Below are 18,769 nucleotides of genomic sequence, written 5' to 3'. Positions count from 1 at the left end.
TAGTGTTATGACCAAAACTTACTGCGGTTTTGTTGCTAGACAAAAAGAAAAATTCTCATGTATTATTGCACAACCTTGATTCGGCATTATCCGCAAGTAGAATCGAGTTCACACAGTTTGTACCAACAATTTCTACACTTTCTGGTTTCTATTTCGTATACGACAGTGAAAAGCTCACGGTACCATCACGCCGTGACAGTGAAAGTGCTAATCAAGCATTCTCATTGTTGGACAAGTAGTGAACTACTGCGCTGATTGGTTCAAACAAGGGCACTAGGACACCGAACGTGGTTGGACTTCTAAAGTTTTTTTCTCCTTTCGATTATTTGAATTAAATTAAACGTATATACTTGTTTACTTATCTTGTGTCCTTGCTCCTTCGCTGTTATAAATGCAGACGTTTTCTTCCAAAGGTCAAATGGTTTGAATAGCCGATGAGCGTTACTTCTTTACTAGTAACGGCCGTTCCGTACTCGACTCTGTTTGTACCAACAACAAGTTTGGAAGTTTCTTTGAGTAAAAGTTTTCGCACGAGAGTGTGGATTTTAGTGTGTGTGGTAATAGTGTGTTGTCGGGGGCAAGAGGACTAATTGTTTTAGTTAAATCCAACTCTAGTAGGTCAAATATATAAATGCAAACAAGTTTTGATAAATTAAAGTTCAATTCGATGTTTTGTTTTTCAAAGCCAGCACTTTTCGCTACCAGTAGGCTATAGCTTATAGTAGTGGCTCATCCAATCAGAACGCAGCATTGATGATAGACCACTTGTTGGATTTGACTAAAGGTTGTTATTGATGGTTTGCAAGAAAAGGAAATGGCGGCCAGATTGATAGTATTAACAAAGGAAGCTAATGGGGAATCTTTTGTTGGTAAATACCACCAACATGGCCGCGGCGACGTAACGTGCAAATGAAGAATACATTTTCAAAGGCATTTGCTGATTTTCTAAATTTGCATTGATTTTATTGGTATGTTGGTTATTTTTCTTCTTTGTTGTTAGATTTCTTAATATTCAATGCCATATTTTTGATTTCTTGGAGTTTTTCTTCTAAAAGGGCACCAGCGCTTTTCTCGCAAGCCTCTTCTTCACCCGGCTCACTCTCGTCCGTAACTGGACCACCTGTCAGACGCTTCACTACAAGGGACTGGTACCGAGTCAACGTCTCTTGCTGTTCGGGGGTCAAATGAGAAGCGAGGAACGAAATGATTTGTGGGACACATCGGCCAGGGGCGTGGATAGGAACAGAAGTGAAGTGCTGGAATAGTAAGACCGTTACAAGATGAAGAGCCATTGCGGGCTCGTCTTCTTGACGAAGCTGTTCTTGAAGAGCGGCTCTGTGTTCGATGGCAAGTTGTCTAGAAAATAGAATAACGTGATGTTGATTATGATACTAGAAAATTTTGAACGTTTGGTGTGGCTTTATTTTTGATGGGTTAAATCGAGGAAGGAAGGAAGGAAGGAAGGAAGGAAGGAAGGAAGCAGGGACGGATCCAGGGAGGGGCAATGGGGGTTTGTAGCCCCCCTTCAGTCCCCCCCCCCCCCTATATATTTTTGACTGCCTCCGCTCCTGGGAAGGAAGGAACTCCATAAGAAAAAAAGAATGGAAAACTAAAAAGAGTACACTTCACATACTTTTCTTTCTTTTTGTCCAGTTTCTTGATCATAAATTCACACAAATCCGGACCTGAAACCACCTCAAACTGATTGAAGAAATCTGAAGTCTCCTAAAAAAAGAAATAATGATATCGCTTGTTTTCATTCAGTTGCTACTGCTGTTGTTGTTGTTGTTGTTGTTATTTGTTCTTTTTGAAGTTGATTACTCTTCCCTGTACCCTTATGGAGGGCCTAATTTCCCAAGGGAACGAAACGCAGGACTAAGTAGTAGTAAAAGACCCCTTGAACTGAGTCCCTCGACAAAACAATGTATTTTTTTGTATAAGAAAAGACGGCCTATTATTTTATCCCCCAGAACAATTCCTCTAGGAATTCAATGCAAGGAGTCTATACCAGAAACATTTTACTATTCTATTGCTAATCATGTCTCGATATATAAGACTCGTATGGATCTTTATCATGCTTGTAATTCACCTTTTCGGCGCTAGCCGTTAAATTGTTTTACATTGTGTTACATTCACCAAAAAGTTCGGACATTGTTCTCGAATTTCCTTACAATGTACCGACTCTAAATGAACTATTTACTTGGTTAATGTTTAGTTAGTTCTCTAAATACAAGTAAATAATCATTTTTCTAGCTTGATTGAAGCTTTTCTTACTGCTGTTAAGAGAGCCAACTAAAGAAATCTACCTAAATTTTCTCTTTAAAGTCAGTGAATTTGTATGGAAATCCAGAACAATGTTCGAACTTTTTGGAGGCCGTAACACAATCCAATCTAGCACCGAAAAGGTGAATTCCAAAGGTATCCAAAGCTAACGATAGACGAAAAATTACCACAGCTGGAAATAGCATGTTCGAATTAGTAAAATTGTGAAGCTTGAAGGAAGTAAAGTCAAAACTCGCGAAGATATGATTTTTTTTCAAAAGTCCGCGAAATTTGGTATAAAAACATTCGTTGGTTAGCAAGAGTGCCTACCAGCAAATGTTATCTTACAAAATTCACACTTTTCGAAAATAATATCTTCGCGAGTTTTGAACTTAGTTCATTCAAAATTTACAGTTTACTGACTAGAACATGCAGTCTTTCTAGCTGTGGAATTTTTTCTTTTTTCTTTTAAATACTTATTTAAAAAATACTCAGTGATTAAAAATCATTGTTGATGTTGTTTTCTTTCTTACCTTGGCGTTTAATGAAGAATTTAACTTCGATAGTGGAGACTTCACTTGATCTGGCATCTTGGAGATGATCTTCATTCGATTCTGTTCGAAAAATGATGGAATAAATCACGGTTGTGTAAACGTTTTTCACGGTGTGGGTGTGAGTGACGTGAAAGCCACTAAAATGCTGAACCATCCAGTATACATAAATCATTTCTTTTAATCATTAAAATTGTGAATGATAGCCTCAGTTTTACAGAAAATTAGTTCAAAATAAATAAGTACTCATCTTCTAAAGCATTTCTAAACTTGTTTTTAAACTTTTGACTGTTTTTGCATGAAGCTTATTAAGTGGGTTTGAAATTCATATCGGATGAAAAAATTTTCCCTGTGAGTGACGTGGAAGCCACTACAATGCTACACCACTTTAATACATGTGGTCCAGGTGAATAAAAATTTTAGTCATTGAAATGGTAAGATTTAACCACAATTAATCAATTTTTCCCCCACAGTAAACTAAAGAAACAAGTACTCATTTTCAAAATATTTCTAGGATAAATTTTATCGGTTTTGGTTTTGGATGAAGCTCAGGAATTCGGTTCAAAATTCATGATGAAAGAATATATATTATCGATGTGAATGTCGTCACTAAAATGTTACGATGCTCAGTACAGAAATTAAGGATTTGTGTAACAAGGAAATTGTGAATTTTGCATTACGATATAATGACTTTATTTCAAGAAGAAAAAGCAATAAAGTTTTAAATAAAGTATCTCAGAAAGCACTTTAACAATTTTTTAGCACTTGAACAAATTTTCGAATAAAGCCTATAGTACTCTTTTTTCCTTTTCATTTTCTCTGACCTATGTTTCCTTCAAAAATCTCTAGTATAAAAAAGTAGGTTTCTTGAGATGCCACGCTTACGGTACGGTACGGTGAATGTTACGGAACGCAATCTACAACATCAGTTGAACCAATCATAGAGCGAGAAGCTACCGCTCATCCAATCAGAATGCTTGGACTCCGTACCGTAAAGGTCACGGCGCGGGAAGTTCGTACCGTAGATTTTCACAGTCATCCAAAATCTCCTCTCTAGTTTAATGAATATATATACCTCTGGCGACAATGAACTCTCGTCTGTGACAGCGAGCATCTGGTCAGCGGCCAGCATGTTGACAATAAGATTCACGATGTCGGTACAGACAGTTCGTAAAAGATGTCTCGATAGGTGGACTTGTACATCGTCTGCTGAAACAAAATAATGGGAGGTGTTCAAATGGAAAGCTTTTTATGCAACCGGAAGTAAAATTATATTTCCGCAAACCCTCCATAATGAGTAAATCTTTGGAGAGAGTGACGTAAGCTCTACTTTAGCCAATCATCAACTGCTCCACCACACCACACCAAGACCCTCTCAGTAGGGTTTGGGCGAGACAGGGTTGAGTAACGACTTATTCTCTCCTTTCTCTTATAACCGGATGTACGTCAAAATAAATTTTAAAAAAATTAGAGGAATGATGTACTTCCGGGTCTAAATACTCACTAAAACTTAAAACTATATTAGCAGCAGGTAGGGGGACTCGCGATCGATGCCAAAGATATACGGGTTTAACTCGCGGATTTACGAAGACGGGTACAGCAGATTTATCGCAAACGGAGGTTAAAATATCTTATAAATATACGATGCACGAATGTAAGAAGTTCGTTAACGACTTTTGCATAATTTGTCTAAGACCTAAAGTTATCGTACCTAAGCCAGAACCCTTTTGGTGTTGTGGTAAGAAAATGCAAATAGAAGACGACACGTCAGCACAGTGTTACGAGTGTGGTAAAAATATTCGTAATGCCGTACCAAATGCTACCAGAGAGCAATATTACGCCAATGGAGGTCGTAAGAAAACGCCATATAAGAGATTAAAATACTTCAGGGACTGGATGAGTCATATCCAAGGTTTACATCCGATATATTTAAGCGACGAAGTAAAGAAGAAAATCATAGACCATTTAGAAGAGCCAACCCCGCAAAGTCTACGGAAAACGCTGAAAAAATTAAGACTAGGGAAATATTACAAAGCTATTCCCTATCTTTTGTCTGAAATTACCGGTAAGTCTATTCCCGAGGTTTCTGATATGACAAAAGCCGAGTGGATGTTTTGTCGGCTGGATAAGGATATTCCTTATTACCCTGACGTAATCTACGAAATATTTTACGAAATTGACCCCAACCACCGCTGTTAGAATGGATTCCGAGAAGATAGTGAATCTTATGGCATAAGATGAGCGAATAGCATAAATCTTATGCCATAAGATGAGCGAATAGCATAAATCTTATGCCATAAGATGAGTAATTAGCATAAATCTTATGGCATAAGATTACGCGTAATTTCCAGACTGACGTTCAATATGTAAATAGAATCCTGTCACGCTTTTTTCAAAGCAGATGTTTACTGAGCAAGCTTTCTTTGAAGCTCTTCTTTCGCTTCTTGGTAAATCTTTTTGCGAGATTCCTCGGAAAGATCTTTTACGACTGTTTTTTTATTCCTTATGTCCGTCTTTAATTTCTCGTATTTGTCTTCTTCGGCCAGAATAAGCGAGAATTCTACGTCGTCTATCTTTCTGTCACGCAAAGCCTTTGAGACAAGATCGGTAATAGTATTTACTTTAGCCCTAGATAGAGCTATTGTCGTGTCATGCTTGGATATTTTCGTGGATAGCTTTTTCATAATGCCCGTAGCAACAGCCGAAATGATACCACAAGCTGCCCCAACGCCGGCCAAAGGAACTCCAACGATTATTCCCGGCCCAGTAAGCGAAGTAGCAACGCCAGAGCCCGTTAACACAACAGATATGGATCCTGAAGTTATCGCAATCTTATGTAGCGTACTCCGGGCTCTAACGTACTTTTTTCTAACTTTTTCATAGTGTTTTGCCTGCCCTTCCAAGTAAGCCAGGATTAAGTTCGCTTTATTCAGACGAAAGTTTTCGGCGTTTAGTTCATTAGGTGTAGTATAGGGAACATCTGGGTACAACTGAGGTGCTGATGGTATAACATCCATTATATATACTAATGTACGACGCTTTTGGGAATGATATTGAGGAGCAGCCACATCACGACAACCGGGATTACTGGAACTGGAGGGCCTTTAGGAAGATGTTTCCGCATGCAGACCCTAGTAAGTTCGAAAGGAGACCCGATGGGATTTACTATAACGGCTCTAGGATGTACAGCAACGAGGATTTGAAACCTACGCTGGTCGATCAGATAGACAATCAACTGAAGAATTCTGGTTATGTTAAACCCACACCAACACATCCAAAACCCGTGCAAGGTTGGTCAAAGGAATTATTGCTTGGTACCGGTACTTATCCGATACCCGCGGTTTCATTTGATAAACATCCAAGTTTGGATTTGACATTGAACATGCGGATCTCTAACAACCATTCCTTTTCGTTAAAGGTGCGAGATATCTTCAAAGACGTACCCATTAATCATACCACCGCTAAGGAATCTCATGAATGGTTAAGTGGTCCTAACATGCGTTATTGGCCGCAGCAACTAAACTTTGCGGTTTGGTGTGCCACCAGCGGCTGCGGTGTAAGTGCGAAGTTGATGAAGAATTCGATATTTATGTTTCACTTCCACTTTACCGTCCGAAGAATACTGCATGAGATGGGTGTTATTGCGCTGCCGGGAGATGCCGCGTTTTATCTAAGAGATAATAAATACGATGTTCCAGCCTATAACAGGCTTTGTAAGGAGTTTGGTGTTGTAGGGAAGGATTTTAGATGCACTGTCGGTGCTAACAATGGCTTGGGGCATATTTGGGCTTATTGGGGGATTGGTGGGCACGAGCTAAGCAACAGGGAAGTTCATGCATTGAATCTACGATGGAACACTGGGTATCATAAGGAAACTCACGACAGTAGCACCTTCTTTGAACCAAATGCCAAAACCACTAAGGAAGTCAGAGACGGACCTCTGTTCAAAGACGAGGGCGGTAAGTATGCAGGGGCTAACCCGCTGATTATCAAGATTACCAACGACGAGCAAACGAAGCAATACTTTAATTTCATACCCCCAGAAGGTACAGGACTAACCAAAGCCGGCCTTGCCCGTTTGAACCGCAGCATAGAAGCTTACGTGTATTCCATCCTTGGAGCTCAGGTAAACACCCGATCGAGTATAGTGGGGAATACCGGCGCCGCAGAAGAGACGCGAGCCGAAGCCTTGATCTTATTCGAAAGTTCGATTTTGGAGGGTGATATTAGCAAGGGCGTACAGCGTTACCAACTAGCTATACAAAATTCTAAGGCAAGGTTGGACTATGCAGTAGCCCCGGGTTGTTGGTTAATGCCTAGTAATTTATCTATAAATACTGGTTCTGTAGTAGGATACAACAACAAACTTCGACGAGCTACTAAGGATATGAAGTTTGGGGTGAATGACGTGAACTCTGATACTACCAAGGGTATTCCTCACTTCGTAGAGGAGCCAAAAAAGTCACACGAAGCGAAGCTACCCGTAGTTAAGAAACCATTAAAGAAGGCCCATGTTATGCCTACGATACCTGAGGAATATGACCATAACTTACTAAAAGCCGGCTTAGTAGCTGCAAGCATTGCTCTGAGTTATTATATATGGCGATGAACAACCCCTACGTAGCTGGAGTAGATTGTGTTTATACGACTTACACAGGCGAGAAAAAATACACCCAGAGCTCTTGGGTTGATGTCACGGGCATGTCCGTGAATTTGAATTACTCGGGAAAGAAGTTGATAATATGCAGCATTTGCATTGGCACGAGCAGTCACGCCAACGTGGGCTTCAGGTTTCTAGATGACAATGGCATACTGCAGCCTATGCGAACTAAGACAAACAACAGAGAGCCTGCGCATTTCTCCGTAGAGCCCAACCCAGCCAGCGCCGAAAATCTATCGGTTTGGACTTTCCACATGGTCGCCGATTGCCATGGGAAGGTAAAGCTGCAAATGAGAGTAGATGACACCGGGAGCGTTTGCATAAATAGTATAGAAAATCAAAGGGATACTATCTACAATCACAAGACCATTAGCACTCTTGCGGTAATGAGTCTATAGAAGGGAATTTATTCCCTGAAATATATGAACCCACACGCGAAGGAAGATTGGTTTCTTCATTATTTGGAGGAGAAGGACTACTTAGAACAGCATTGGCTTGACACCGGGCTGTGGGTAAAGGTTGGGGGCCTGGGATTAATAATATGTACCATTAGCATTTCGACGGGGTATTCGTGTAATGTCGGGTTTAGGATCGTTGATGAGAATGACCATCCATTACTACCCTACAGAAAAAAAGATAATAATAGGAACCCAGCCCATTTCTCGTCGGAGCCCCCTCCAAGAAGCGGAGAAGACTTAACGCCGGTAACTTTTCACATGATAGCCAATTGCCAATATGCGAAGTTACAAGTTCTCCCCAACGACGTTGCCTACCTTCGGATAAATGCCGCCCCGTCAAGAAATTCCCCGACGGATGCCACTTGGAATCATAAGCCCATTAGCACCATGAGCGTGCTGCCGCTAGTTCCGCATTATCAAGGCGGCGCGAATACTATCTTTACTTATCCCCAGTCGAGGACGCCTCGGGCTCCCGACGACGATAAGCCACCAGTAATACACAAGGATAAGATTAACCCTTCATCTTCTTCAGGAGTACCACTCCAATAGCTACGACTAATATCCAAATGTTATTCCCCACGAACTTTAACAGTTCTCCGCCGGCCCTAAGTGCCAAGGAAACAACCGAACCCAGCAGCCCAGGAAGACCGGCTGCCATCTTTTTTCCCAAGTCCGTCAGCCCATTACCTAATTTCTTCACGCCCGCGCCCGTAGCCTTAAGCGCGGACAAGATCACGCCTACTACGGTGCTAATAGCAACCGCAAATGCCAGCGGAATACCATACTTCACCAGAGCTCTTTTTACCTTTTCCTTGGTGGTAAGCCCCAGCTCTTTTTCCAGGTTTTCCTTTTGAGCCCGTAATTCCGCAAGGCGCACCTCTAGATCTTCTGTTTCCTTTTGAGCTGCCTCCCTTTCTTCTTCGGGGCGCGCCTGGTCATTGATTATTTCCTGCTGCCGCGCTATTTGCCCCTCCAGGTCTTCGATGGCCTGATCTCTTTGCCGGATTTGTTCCTCCTTAGTATTGATTTCAGCCATTAACCGTCGCCGTTCCACTAAAGAGCCGGCTATGGTGGTTTGTAGGTTATCGGTATCGTCTTTAATTAGATCCAACTCTTGCAGGGCGAGGTTAAGAGCCCTTTGAGCCTGATTTCTTTCACGCCGAATTCGGGTTCTTTGGTCTACCAGCTCACTTATTTCTTGATTTTTAAATTCGACCTCCCTCCTATGTGCGTCGGCGAGCCGCTGGTTTTGCTTCATGTATTCTTCCTCCCTTTCTTCCAACGTTTCTCGCAGCGCCTCAACGGAGGCGCCTGAGCCTTTAGCCTCCTCCAGGTCCCTTTGCGCTTTATCCCTTTCGCGCAAAGCTTTATCCAACTGGTTCCTCATTTCTACCATTCTTTCGTTACCGAACTTTTTTTCGGTATCGACGAGTAGTTGAGTTTGCTATGCGTATTCTACCTCCCTTTCTTCCAACGTTTTTTGCAGTTCGATCGCGCGTTTTTCTAGCGCGACCCTTTCATTTATGGCTTCCAACCGTTCTAACATGCTTCTGGTGGCACGCTGAAAGCCCTTTAATCTTGAGACGTCACCCCTAACGTCACCATTCTCATCAAAGAGGGGTTGCGGTTTCGTCCAGCGGTCTTTGTCAGGAAACCTCAGGTCTTGGACGCTTATGAGGACTTTGTTTTCGCGTTCTGTGAGCCTTACGTCGTCAACGTCAAAGTGGGAATAGCGCTGCGTTAGCTCTTGCGTCGCCCACTCTATGGTTTCCCGTGCGGCTGCTTCCGGCTCGCCCATGTTTTGAAGCTCTATGTGCTCACGCGGAAACGTGTACTCGCGTGCTTTGGGATGTCTTAGGGCCTTTGCAATTCTATTCCTTAGGGAATCGTCGACTTGTTGGGTGGGAAGCAGCGGTTCTTCATCACCGTCGTTAATGTCAGCCTGACCTTCCTCAGTGGTGGGATCGAAGTCGGGGTCTGTTCCTTCTACTTCCATTATATATGATAAGCTCAAAGTTAAATCCCAACGTATTACCTAAGCAGGTTGGCGGACTGAAAGCAGAACGCACCTTTCACCGGGTTACATTCACACCTTCTAGCGCAAAGCCAGGGGAAACCCTGTACGTAGGCGTACCCCGCCTAACGGATAACCTAGTCTTAGTTCCTGGTACCTTGGCTTTAAGGTTCGACCTAGCGGTGCAGTCAAGCCCCACAGATGAAAGGATTATCGTTAACAACGTGGGTCGCAACATTGTTTCTAAGATGCGCGTAAAGTTCGCCGGGGAATCCTTGCTGGACTTAAATAGGTACGATCTGTATACCACGTACAAAGACTTATGGTTGACAGCCTTTGACCGCGCGCAAAGGATAGAACAAGGAATTGGCAGTGTCATTCTACGTAAGGTCCGCACACCTACGAAAACGCAACCTACTGACGGCAGCGGAGAAACCGCAGTGGCAGACGCAAAGCGAATAAAGACCGCCTATGGTAGCAAGTATGTCATACCATTAGACTTTGAAGTAATCACGAATCACGGTGTCTATTACCCAAGACAGCTTGCCGAACTGCAGTTTGAAGTAACTTTAGCAGATGCTAATAACATCATTGGTGGGCTAAGCACTGCACTTACCACAACAACCCCATACTCTATTACCAACTTAGAGCTACAGTACGAAACGGTGTACAGCGAAGAGCTGGCCCGTAGCGCTGGCATGGAGTACAGCTCTGGCAAGGCATTCCTTTACGACCACGTAGTGATGTATAAGACGTTTAGCTTCTTGGATAAGACGGATGAGGTTATCAACCAAAGCATTAACCTCCCCCGAAGAAGTCTCACGGGGTTAATGCTGGTGTTTGCCAAACCCTATGAGGCTGGTAAGCGCAACTCCGAAGACTTTCACAACCCCAACATTACTAACGTCGGCGTGAATATCAACGGAGTCCCAAACAAGGTTTACTCCCAGGGAATAAAGCCTGCAGACGTGTACAGGGAGGCAATGCGCAAGTTTGGCGACCAAATTAGCCCTGAGGAATTCTTTAAGGATAAGTATGCGTTATGGATTGACATGCGCACCATTAACGACGAAGACCTACATGGTCAAGGCCTCCGTCTAGTAAATACGCAGGATGGCATAACATTGGAGATCAAACGCACCAAAAACGCCAGTGCGGCCGACGGCGATAGGATAAACTGCTACGTTTTCGTGGTGTCGGACGCGCAACTGAGCGTAGAAATGAATCAGCTAAAGAGCGTTGCCTATTAATGACTTCGTTGCCTCAGCCATTCTAAAAATAAAATATTCCTTACGTATAATATGCTTCGCGTATTCGAAAACAACGAAACCAAACTGCAAGTCGTGCAAGGCGATAAACTTTATTTCAAAGCAAAGGAAGTGGCGCTGGCATTGGGTTACGCAGACCCAAAAGATGCGATTAAGGTGCATGTTCGTGATAAATACAAGGTAAGGCTTAGCGAACTCAAGGTGGAGGTGAATCGCCTCCCCTTTACTACGCAACCAAATGCCGTGTTTATCTCCGAATCTGGGTTGTATCAATTGATATTCAGTTCAAAGTTACCCAAAGCGCTGAAATTCCAGGATTGGGTCTTGGAGGACGTACTTCCTACGCTTAGAAAAACCGGTAAGTACGAAATAGAGCGACGGTTTGACACACCCAACAAATTAATCTTTAAGATAGAAAATGAGTTCGACCTGCATAAGAAGGTTGTCGATTACATACGCCGCTTTTACCCTCAAATGCTCATAGCGCCAGGCTTAGGCGAACTACAGGATTCTGACAGCAAACGCATAAAATGCTGGCAGAAAGGCTACCAACGCGGTCAACCTGACCTAATGATCCTGAATGCCCACAAAAAGTACCGCGGCTTCTGCATTGAGTTGAAAACCCCTAAAGGTAATGGTATACTTTCTGACAGTCAACGTGAACTTTTAGAAAGGTACGAAGAAAATGGTTATAAGACGTTAATCAGCAACGACTATGACGAGTTATGCCGCGCCGTTAGCGACTATGCGCGCGGCATCCGCATTCCTTGTCCGTGGTGTCGCAAGCGCTTCAAGACCACGGAAACGAGGGCAACACATTTAAGAATATTTCATAGATATAATGAGGCTGAATCTGATACATTGGCGTGACCTGATAGAAGGCGCAGCATACGAAATAAAAAATTACGTCGTCTTCGAAGACATCGACCGTTTACGGTTAGTCCTCAAAGACTTAGAAGGCAAGGAATATTCCCTTTGGGCGCCGGATTGCGTGCGGTACGTAATTCAGGGCGAGGAATTCACCCACTTACGCAGCTATGGTAAGGTAAATGGCCGATGGAAGTTTGACATTGAAAGAAGAGTCACTTCATCTCCTCTTTGTAGTTAAGCGCCCGCTGCGCTTTAGGATCCGCGGAGCACCAATGTCCCACAAAGGATCCTTCGGAGAATACCCTGTCACAATGAAGGCAGGTGTATTTTTTACGCGGCTTACGAGGGGTAATGCAGTCGGCAGGTAGTTCGCAAGTAATACAGTCCATATATTGAAAGGGTAATTAGAATGCCTCCCAGAAAGGCGGCTGCGTAGGCTAGCATATACCTTTAAAAGGGGTCCTTATTTTTATTTATTATTATTAGATTATGCAAGCGCCCTTAAAAGGGGTCTTTATTTTTATTTATTATTATTAAATATCCTTAATTCATTATTATCGAATATTCTTAATAATAATAAATAAAAATAAGAATGGGATTTGAGACTCTTTGCGCAAACCCTACTTTACTATCTTAGGTCCTTTCTAACTTCTACGGGCTTTCCTTGCCGCCTCATTGCCGGCATGCCAGGCCTCAAAGCGATCTAAGTACTCCTTGAAACCGCCTTGACCGTCGTAGAGGCACTGCCAAATATGCTGGTCACTTCTTTGACAGCCGCAACGCTCGCAGGTTGCCTCCCAATATTCTCTATCCTCCCACCTTACGCCTTCGACGCAGTCAAACTCCGCAAAGCGCTGGTCAATTTCCTTCTTCCGGCGCGTTAACTTCCTTTGGGTTTCCTTTGGGCAACATCGTGCAGCAACGTCGCCGTGCTCCTCGCAAGCCACGCTCAGCAGGTCGTAATTGCCGCGGCACCGATGTCGATGCCATTCGTCGTTCTTGTCCTCCTCGCAGCGCTCACATACGTTCTTTAGGCAAACGCGGTTATCCACGTGGTAATCCAACATTTGCGCGCTGCTAAAGAGTCGATTACACTCCTTACAACGCCTTTCGCGTGCCTTCTTAGCGCACACCTTTTTTTCAACGTGGTATTTTAACATTTGCTTCGAGCTGAACTCCTTGTTGCAGTGCACGCACTCCATATATAATAAGGATTTAATAACCACTATAAGGGATACCGCATGAAGTCCTTAACAGCCAGAAACTATTTCAAAAGTGTCTCAGAATGTTGACAATAAGGTTAAATCTTTGTTAAGGATGCCTGGAAAGCCCGTAATGGTTAGTAGGCGGCTTAAAATAGTAAAGTAGGGTTTGTGCAAAGAGTCTCAAATCCCATTCTTATTTTTATTTATTATTATTAAGAATAATTAAGGATATTTAATAATAATAAATAAAAATAAGGACCCCCTTTAAAGGGCGCTTGCAGGATTCAAAATAGTAAAGCTAAGACACTCTTTGGAATAGTTTCCAGGCATCCTTAACAAAGATTTAACCTTATTGTCAACATTCTGAGACACTCTTTGAAATAGTTTCCAGGCATCCTTAACAAAGATTTAACCTTATTGTCAACATTCTACGGGGGATATCGCATGAAGTCCTTAACGGACTCCTTAGCCCAGCCCGCCATTGTCAAAAGCGCACCAAACCTTTCCGCGCGCTTCAGACCACACATTTCATCGTACAATTCCTGCACGCGCTCTTTTAACCGATCGATCTCCTCCCTTTGCATTTCTATGGTGTCTCTTTTATCTTTTGCATCGCCGGCAATCCTTCTTACTGCGTCCACTGGGTCCATCGTATATATAATGGATCCGAACCATATTCCCTGCAATGCTCTGATAGTAGGACCCACCGGCTGCGGAAAGACCCAGTTCGTCGTGGAGCAGCTATTAGGACCCTTTAGATACCGTTTCGACTACGTCGTGCTGCTTTGCCCCACCTACGTGAATAACCGCACCTGGACGGGCATAGGAGTGAAAGACGACGACTTCTTTGTGGACATACTGGATCCTAACGGGTTATCCAGCCATCTTAAGTTCTGGCACAAACAATTCCCTAAAGATACACAGACTTTACTCATACTGGATGACATTGCCTGTGGGGACGACGTAAAAAGACGCACCTCCGAATTAGTGAAGCTCGCTTTCAGCGGCAGACACGACAATATCAGCGTTTGGTTGCTCTCGCAGCAGCTTACCAGCGTCTCCAAGCCTTTTAGGGAAAACATAGGCTCTCTCGTAGTATTTTATACTCCAAGTAAGTCTGACCTGGAAACCATCTTAAGCGACTACGGCGGTGAGATAAGCAAGGAACAGTTATACGAATACATGCGGCACCTAAAGACGCACCAACATTCCAAGATGATCTTCTCTTTGAGGTTTCCCTACACGGTTGGAATCTATGATTCCTAATGTATATGGACATTGAGCAGCTCTTAGATGAAGTCCCCACGCAGTTAGACGAAAGTAACCTTAAGGAACAACTCAACATCCTTGTGTCTTCGGGGAAGTGTAAAGAAATGATAGGTAAGGAACTTACCCATGAGCAGGTTAATAAGTTGTCAGAAGAGGAGGTTAAGAAGTTCCATAAGAGGTACGAGGCTGCCCTTGCAAGTAAGACCACGGACGCCGTAGCAGACTCCGCTATCCGACTTGCGACTAAATTGCTTGGACTTGCACTGCCTATAGACGACGTGGAGCAACTACAGAAGGACATAAGCGAGGACTATGTCATCGCCCAAGAACTTAAGATAACCTGTGGGTGGTTGTCTTTGAAGTGCGGTAAGTTAATGGCAGTCGCCTCTGCGGCTTTGCACGTGGCTCAGCACGTCGACTTGAAGGAACTTGCGGGCACCTTTGGTGCCTCTTGGAAGGACTTCAAGAAGGACAGAGAAGTCGAAAAGGTCTTCCAGGCGGCACTTGCTGAGGTACCTGATCAAGTCGCCTCAAGTACTTAGTCAAGTCGTTGTCAAGTCATTGCCAAGTCATTGTCAAGTCGTCATCAAGTTACTTGTCAAGTCCTTCAAGTCCCTTAATATAAGATGAGTGGCACCGAAGAACAACCACCCATAGAAGATACCAAGATTACCAAGGCTAAATCTCCAGGCAGAGTTGCCGTGGGAAAGAAGCTCGCGGAGATGAACAGGAAGAACAAAGCCAAAAAAGAGGAAAAGGTGGAGGAAAAAGAAGAGGAATCCTTTATTAATCCTGGGTACGTCATTGGCGCGTTAGGAGTCGCTATAGCAGCAGGCAGCCTCTACTTACAATGGCGGGCTACGAAGCCAAAAGTAAAGTGGGAGGCCGCAACATATCACGCACCTGTGGAACCGGCTGTTAGAAAAAGTAAGATCCCTGAAATGGAGTAGATTTATCACCCACGGCGACCTAGATTTTCCTTCTCGCTTTGTAATATAATGTCAACCGCGTTGTTAAAAACTGTTGAAGAAGCAGCTATCATTACTTCCATCGTTGCGGGTATTGGTTGGGTAGGTAAGAAAGTGCTCAAAGAAGACTTTACTGAAGACCCAAGCAAGAGCTTCGCTAATTTTGCTAAGATGACCGCTGCCGTGGGTGGGGCTATCATGGTAAAGGATTACCTACGGAAGGAAAAGTACCTGCCAACGACGTAACTCGTGAAAATCCCTGTGATTTTCTAATATATAATGGCTAGCGTGGTCGCAGGTGGAGTTATTGCAGCCTTAGCATTCACTGGAGCTAATTATGGCGGTCAATATTTGGATAGATTAGTTAGAGGTGATCGCAGCGGAGATTTGGCCGCCGAAAGGAAGAGACACGACTTAGCGCTGGAGAAATATCAGCGAGACGTTGCAGCTTGGAATGAAAAAAGACAAGCTTACAGGGATTGGTTGGACAAGAACTACCAAGACAAAATGCAGGCGGATAAGAACTTCGAAAATACAGACTATGCCTTTAAGCTCTATGCGCAAGCACACCCCGCGGCATTGACGGGGTTAAGAAAGCCTCAGTTTAAGAATTACTACCAGCCTTCTAAGAAACAAAAAGATAGTGAGTTGGTATTCGTGGGAGTTGCAGGGCTGGCGGGAGGCGTAGCTTTGGCGTATTTAGTCTAAGTCAGCAAGCGTAGCTTACTTCTAGAAGGGGACTTGTCCCCTGTAATATATGATCGTCTTTTTGGAAAGCGATAAAAATAACTTTACCACTTATCTGAATCCCCCCATCAAAGCCCATAAGGTTCGGCTGGTTAGTTGTTCTTTGTACAATTCTTGGTATAATCTAGTCAATGGTATGGTCACCGTGCATAAGGGGTCTAACAATTACCAAGGCGTAATGCTGCCCGATGGACATTACACGCCAATCACCCTTGCTAAGGAATTAGCAAAACACGGTTATACTCTCACCACGGGATTGCCGCACGAAATGACCTTCAAACATAATCTTCCTAACAATTTCTCGGTAACCCTAGGAAAAACTGATGCATTAGGATCTTTACTAGGTGTCTCAGGCAAGGAAATTACCAACACAGCCATACCTGTGAAATGGAAAGTCGCATCCTCTTACGAAGTCTATTGCGACTTGGTTCATAGTTACAACAATGGAGAAAAGTCTTCTCTTATGTCCAAGTTTCTGCCCAAAGGTAATCCATTTGACTCAGAAGAATACACTCCCATTTCTTTAAGCTATGACTTGTCTAATTTGGTAGAAAGCATAAACATCACCATCAAAGTGGACGGAAAGACGGTGGATTTTAACGGACGCAAGATCAATCTCGTCCTGGAATTCATATAATGGGTCGCGTAGAGGACAAACTCAAGAGGATTTACTATGGGCCTGAAGGCTATTGGAAAGGAGCGTCGGCCATCAAGAAACTCGCGACCGCGGCCAGGTTATCAGACGAAACGGCTAAGAACTGGCTAAGAAAACAAACCCTCTGGAAGGTTTATCTTCCCGTGCCCAAGTACATTCCCAGGCCCAGCTTCACCGTAAATGCCCCCAACGAAGTTCATCAGGCGGATTTGCTTTTCTTACCGCACGACAAGGTGAGAAGAAAGACCTATAGGTACGCTTTGACCGTAGTTGATATCGCAAGCAGATACAAGGACGCCGAACCCATAGGTAGGATTTATAAGCGCGTCTTGAAATGGCCTAAGCTGCTGCAAGTGGATGCGGGGACATAGTTCATGGGCGTGGTTACTAAGACCCTGAAAGACCACGACACTAAGATTAGAAGAGCCGAGGCAGAGTACCACAGGGGTCAGAGCATCGTTGAAAGATTCAATAAGACCCTGGCCGAGCGTCTCTTTGGGTACCAGTATTGGAAAGAGCTGGAAGATCCCTCCAAACGCAACAGGGAATGGACTCAGAGGCTCCCCCAGGTCGTCGCGGCTTTGAACAACGAGGCGGCCAGGGCTACGGGGATAAAACCCAAGGATGCCATAAAAAAGAAACACGTGGAACACAAGTCCTACGTCAGAAGTTCGAGGGCGGTCGGACTGAAGGAAAAAAAGCTACCCCGCGACATAGTGGTCAGATACCTCTATCAGTCGGGGGAACTCGAAGGTGGCAGTAAGAGAGCCACGGATCCTAACTGGTCCCTGGAAACGTATGAGATTTCGAAGTCCGTCACCAAGGAAGGGCAGCCCGTGTTGTATTACCTAGATGGCCCAAGTCGTGGATTTGTCAAGGAAGAGCTGCTCATAGTTCCCAAAGACTCAGAGTAGTGCTGCTCCACGCGCCCGATTGCACTCTAGGCATGTCAGTCTTACGTTGCCTCTACAATGCCCGCGTTTGTTGTTGATACGATCCACGGAGAACTGCTGATCATCATTCGGGTCAAACCTCCATAGTAGAGGTATGTTGCATTTGGCACACCGTGCCCCTTTCTTATAGACGTCGTCCACGCATAGGTCAAACTTTATCCCCGCATAGCGGGGATCTTTGCTCTTTTCTTCGTCGTGGCGCTTGTAGCGAAGGAGTTTCTTGGCAATGTTCTCCTTTGCTATGTCTTCTGGGGTGCGGTCGTAGCGCAGTTGCGGCCCCCAGGCTCTTTTTAACTGTTTGGCATACTCCACACGACTTACGGCGGTGTAGATAAGGTTGCTCCAACACAGCCGCTGGTCTATGATCCATAAGGTTTCTTTTATGGTAAGCCCCTGCGCGCTGTGGACTGTCATGCAGTAACCTAAGCGCCAATCTGGGTGGGAGGTAATTTTTTCCACCTTTTCTATGGGTACCCAGGCTTTATCATGTGTTACAGCATTTTGTAGTTGGATGTCGGTACCAGGTACCCAGACATCTCTTTTTTGCATTCGGGTATCGTGGGGTTTGTAAGAAACAGGTACGGGATGTGTAGGGAAGCGCTCTCGGTGTATATTTAGCAAATCCTTTTGTATGCGAGACTGTGCTGCGCGTTTGCTGCTCAGCACCAGATCCTTTGGATGCCATGCGTAAAGGAAGTCCTCGTAGGACTTCGCTCGTACACGTTTGCGCAGTATCTTGTTTTGTTCCGCGTCACTAAGGCCCCGAAGTTCTGCTTTCAGGTTTCTTATTTGATCCTTACTGCGGTAGTCGGTGTTAATTTCTTCGGAGTGGTCTACCATTTCTTTTAACCATTTATGGGGCATCTCTCCGGTTATTGGAGGAGGCTGG

The 18,769-nt window shown here is 44.1% G+C and overlaps 2 protein-coding genes across 4 annotated transcripts in view; one reads left to right on the top strand and one right to left on the bottom strand.

Annotated features, from left to right (window-relative positions):
- Positions 1–933: 933 nt before the first annotated feature.
- LOC116308395 (E3 UFM1-protein ligase 1 homolog) overlaps positions 934–18,769 on the bottom strand; it is a 31,602-nt gene continuing 13,766 nt past the window's right edge. Inside the window, exons 14-17 of one of the 3 annotated variants that reach the window (XM_089037930.1) lie at positions 3,889–4,022; positions 2,796–2,876; positions 1,634–1,725; positions 934–1,356 (exon numbers count right to left, since the gene is read on the bottom strand). In XM_089037930.1, coding sequence (XP_088894056.1) covers positions 978–1,356; positions 1,634–1,725; positions 2,796–2,876; positions 3,889–4,022 — 686 coding nt within the window. In that variant the 3' untranslated portion in view covers positions 934–977. The remainder of the gene's footprint in view (positions 1,357–1,633; positions 1,726–2,795; positions 2,877–3,888; positions 4,023–18,769) is intronic. The other 2 variants (XM_089037931.1, XM_089037932.1) reach the window with 2 other exon arrangements.
- On the top strand, positions 5,927–8,618 carry LOC148906515 (uncharacterized). The gene is made up of 2 exons (XM_089037933.1): positions 5,927–6,103; positions 6,232–8,618. Exons 1-2 carry the CDS (start codon positions 6,065–6,067, stop codon positions 7,420–7,422), a joined length of 1,230 nt encoding a protein of 409 aa, XP_088894059.1. The 5' UTR covers positions 5,927–6,064; the 3' UTR covers positions 7,423–8,618.

Source organism: Actinia tenebrosa, unplaced genomic scaffold (genome assembly GCF_029948245.1).
Source record: "Actinia tenebrosa isolate PJP-AT-01 unplaced genomic scaffold, QUT_ActTen_1.0 PGA_scaffold5__44_contigs__length_20552954, whole genome shotgun sequence".
Classification (NCBI taxonomy): Eukaryota; Metazoa; Cnidaria; class Anthozoa; order Actiniaria; family Actiniidae; genus Actinia; species Actinia tenebrosa.
This window is presented reverse-complemented; position numbering and strand designations above follow the sequence as displayed.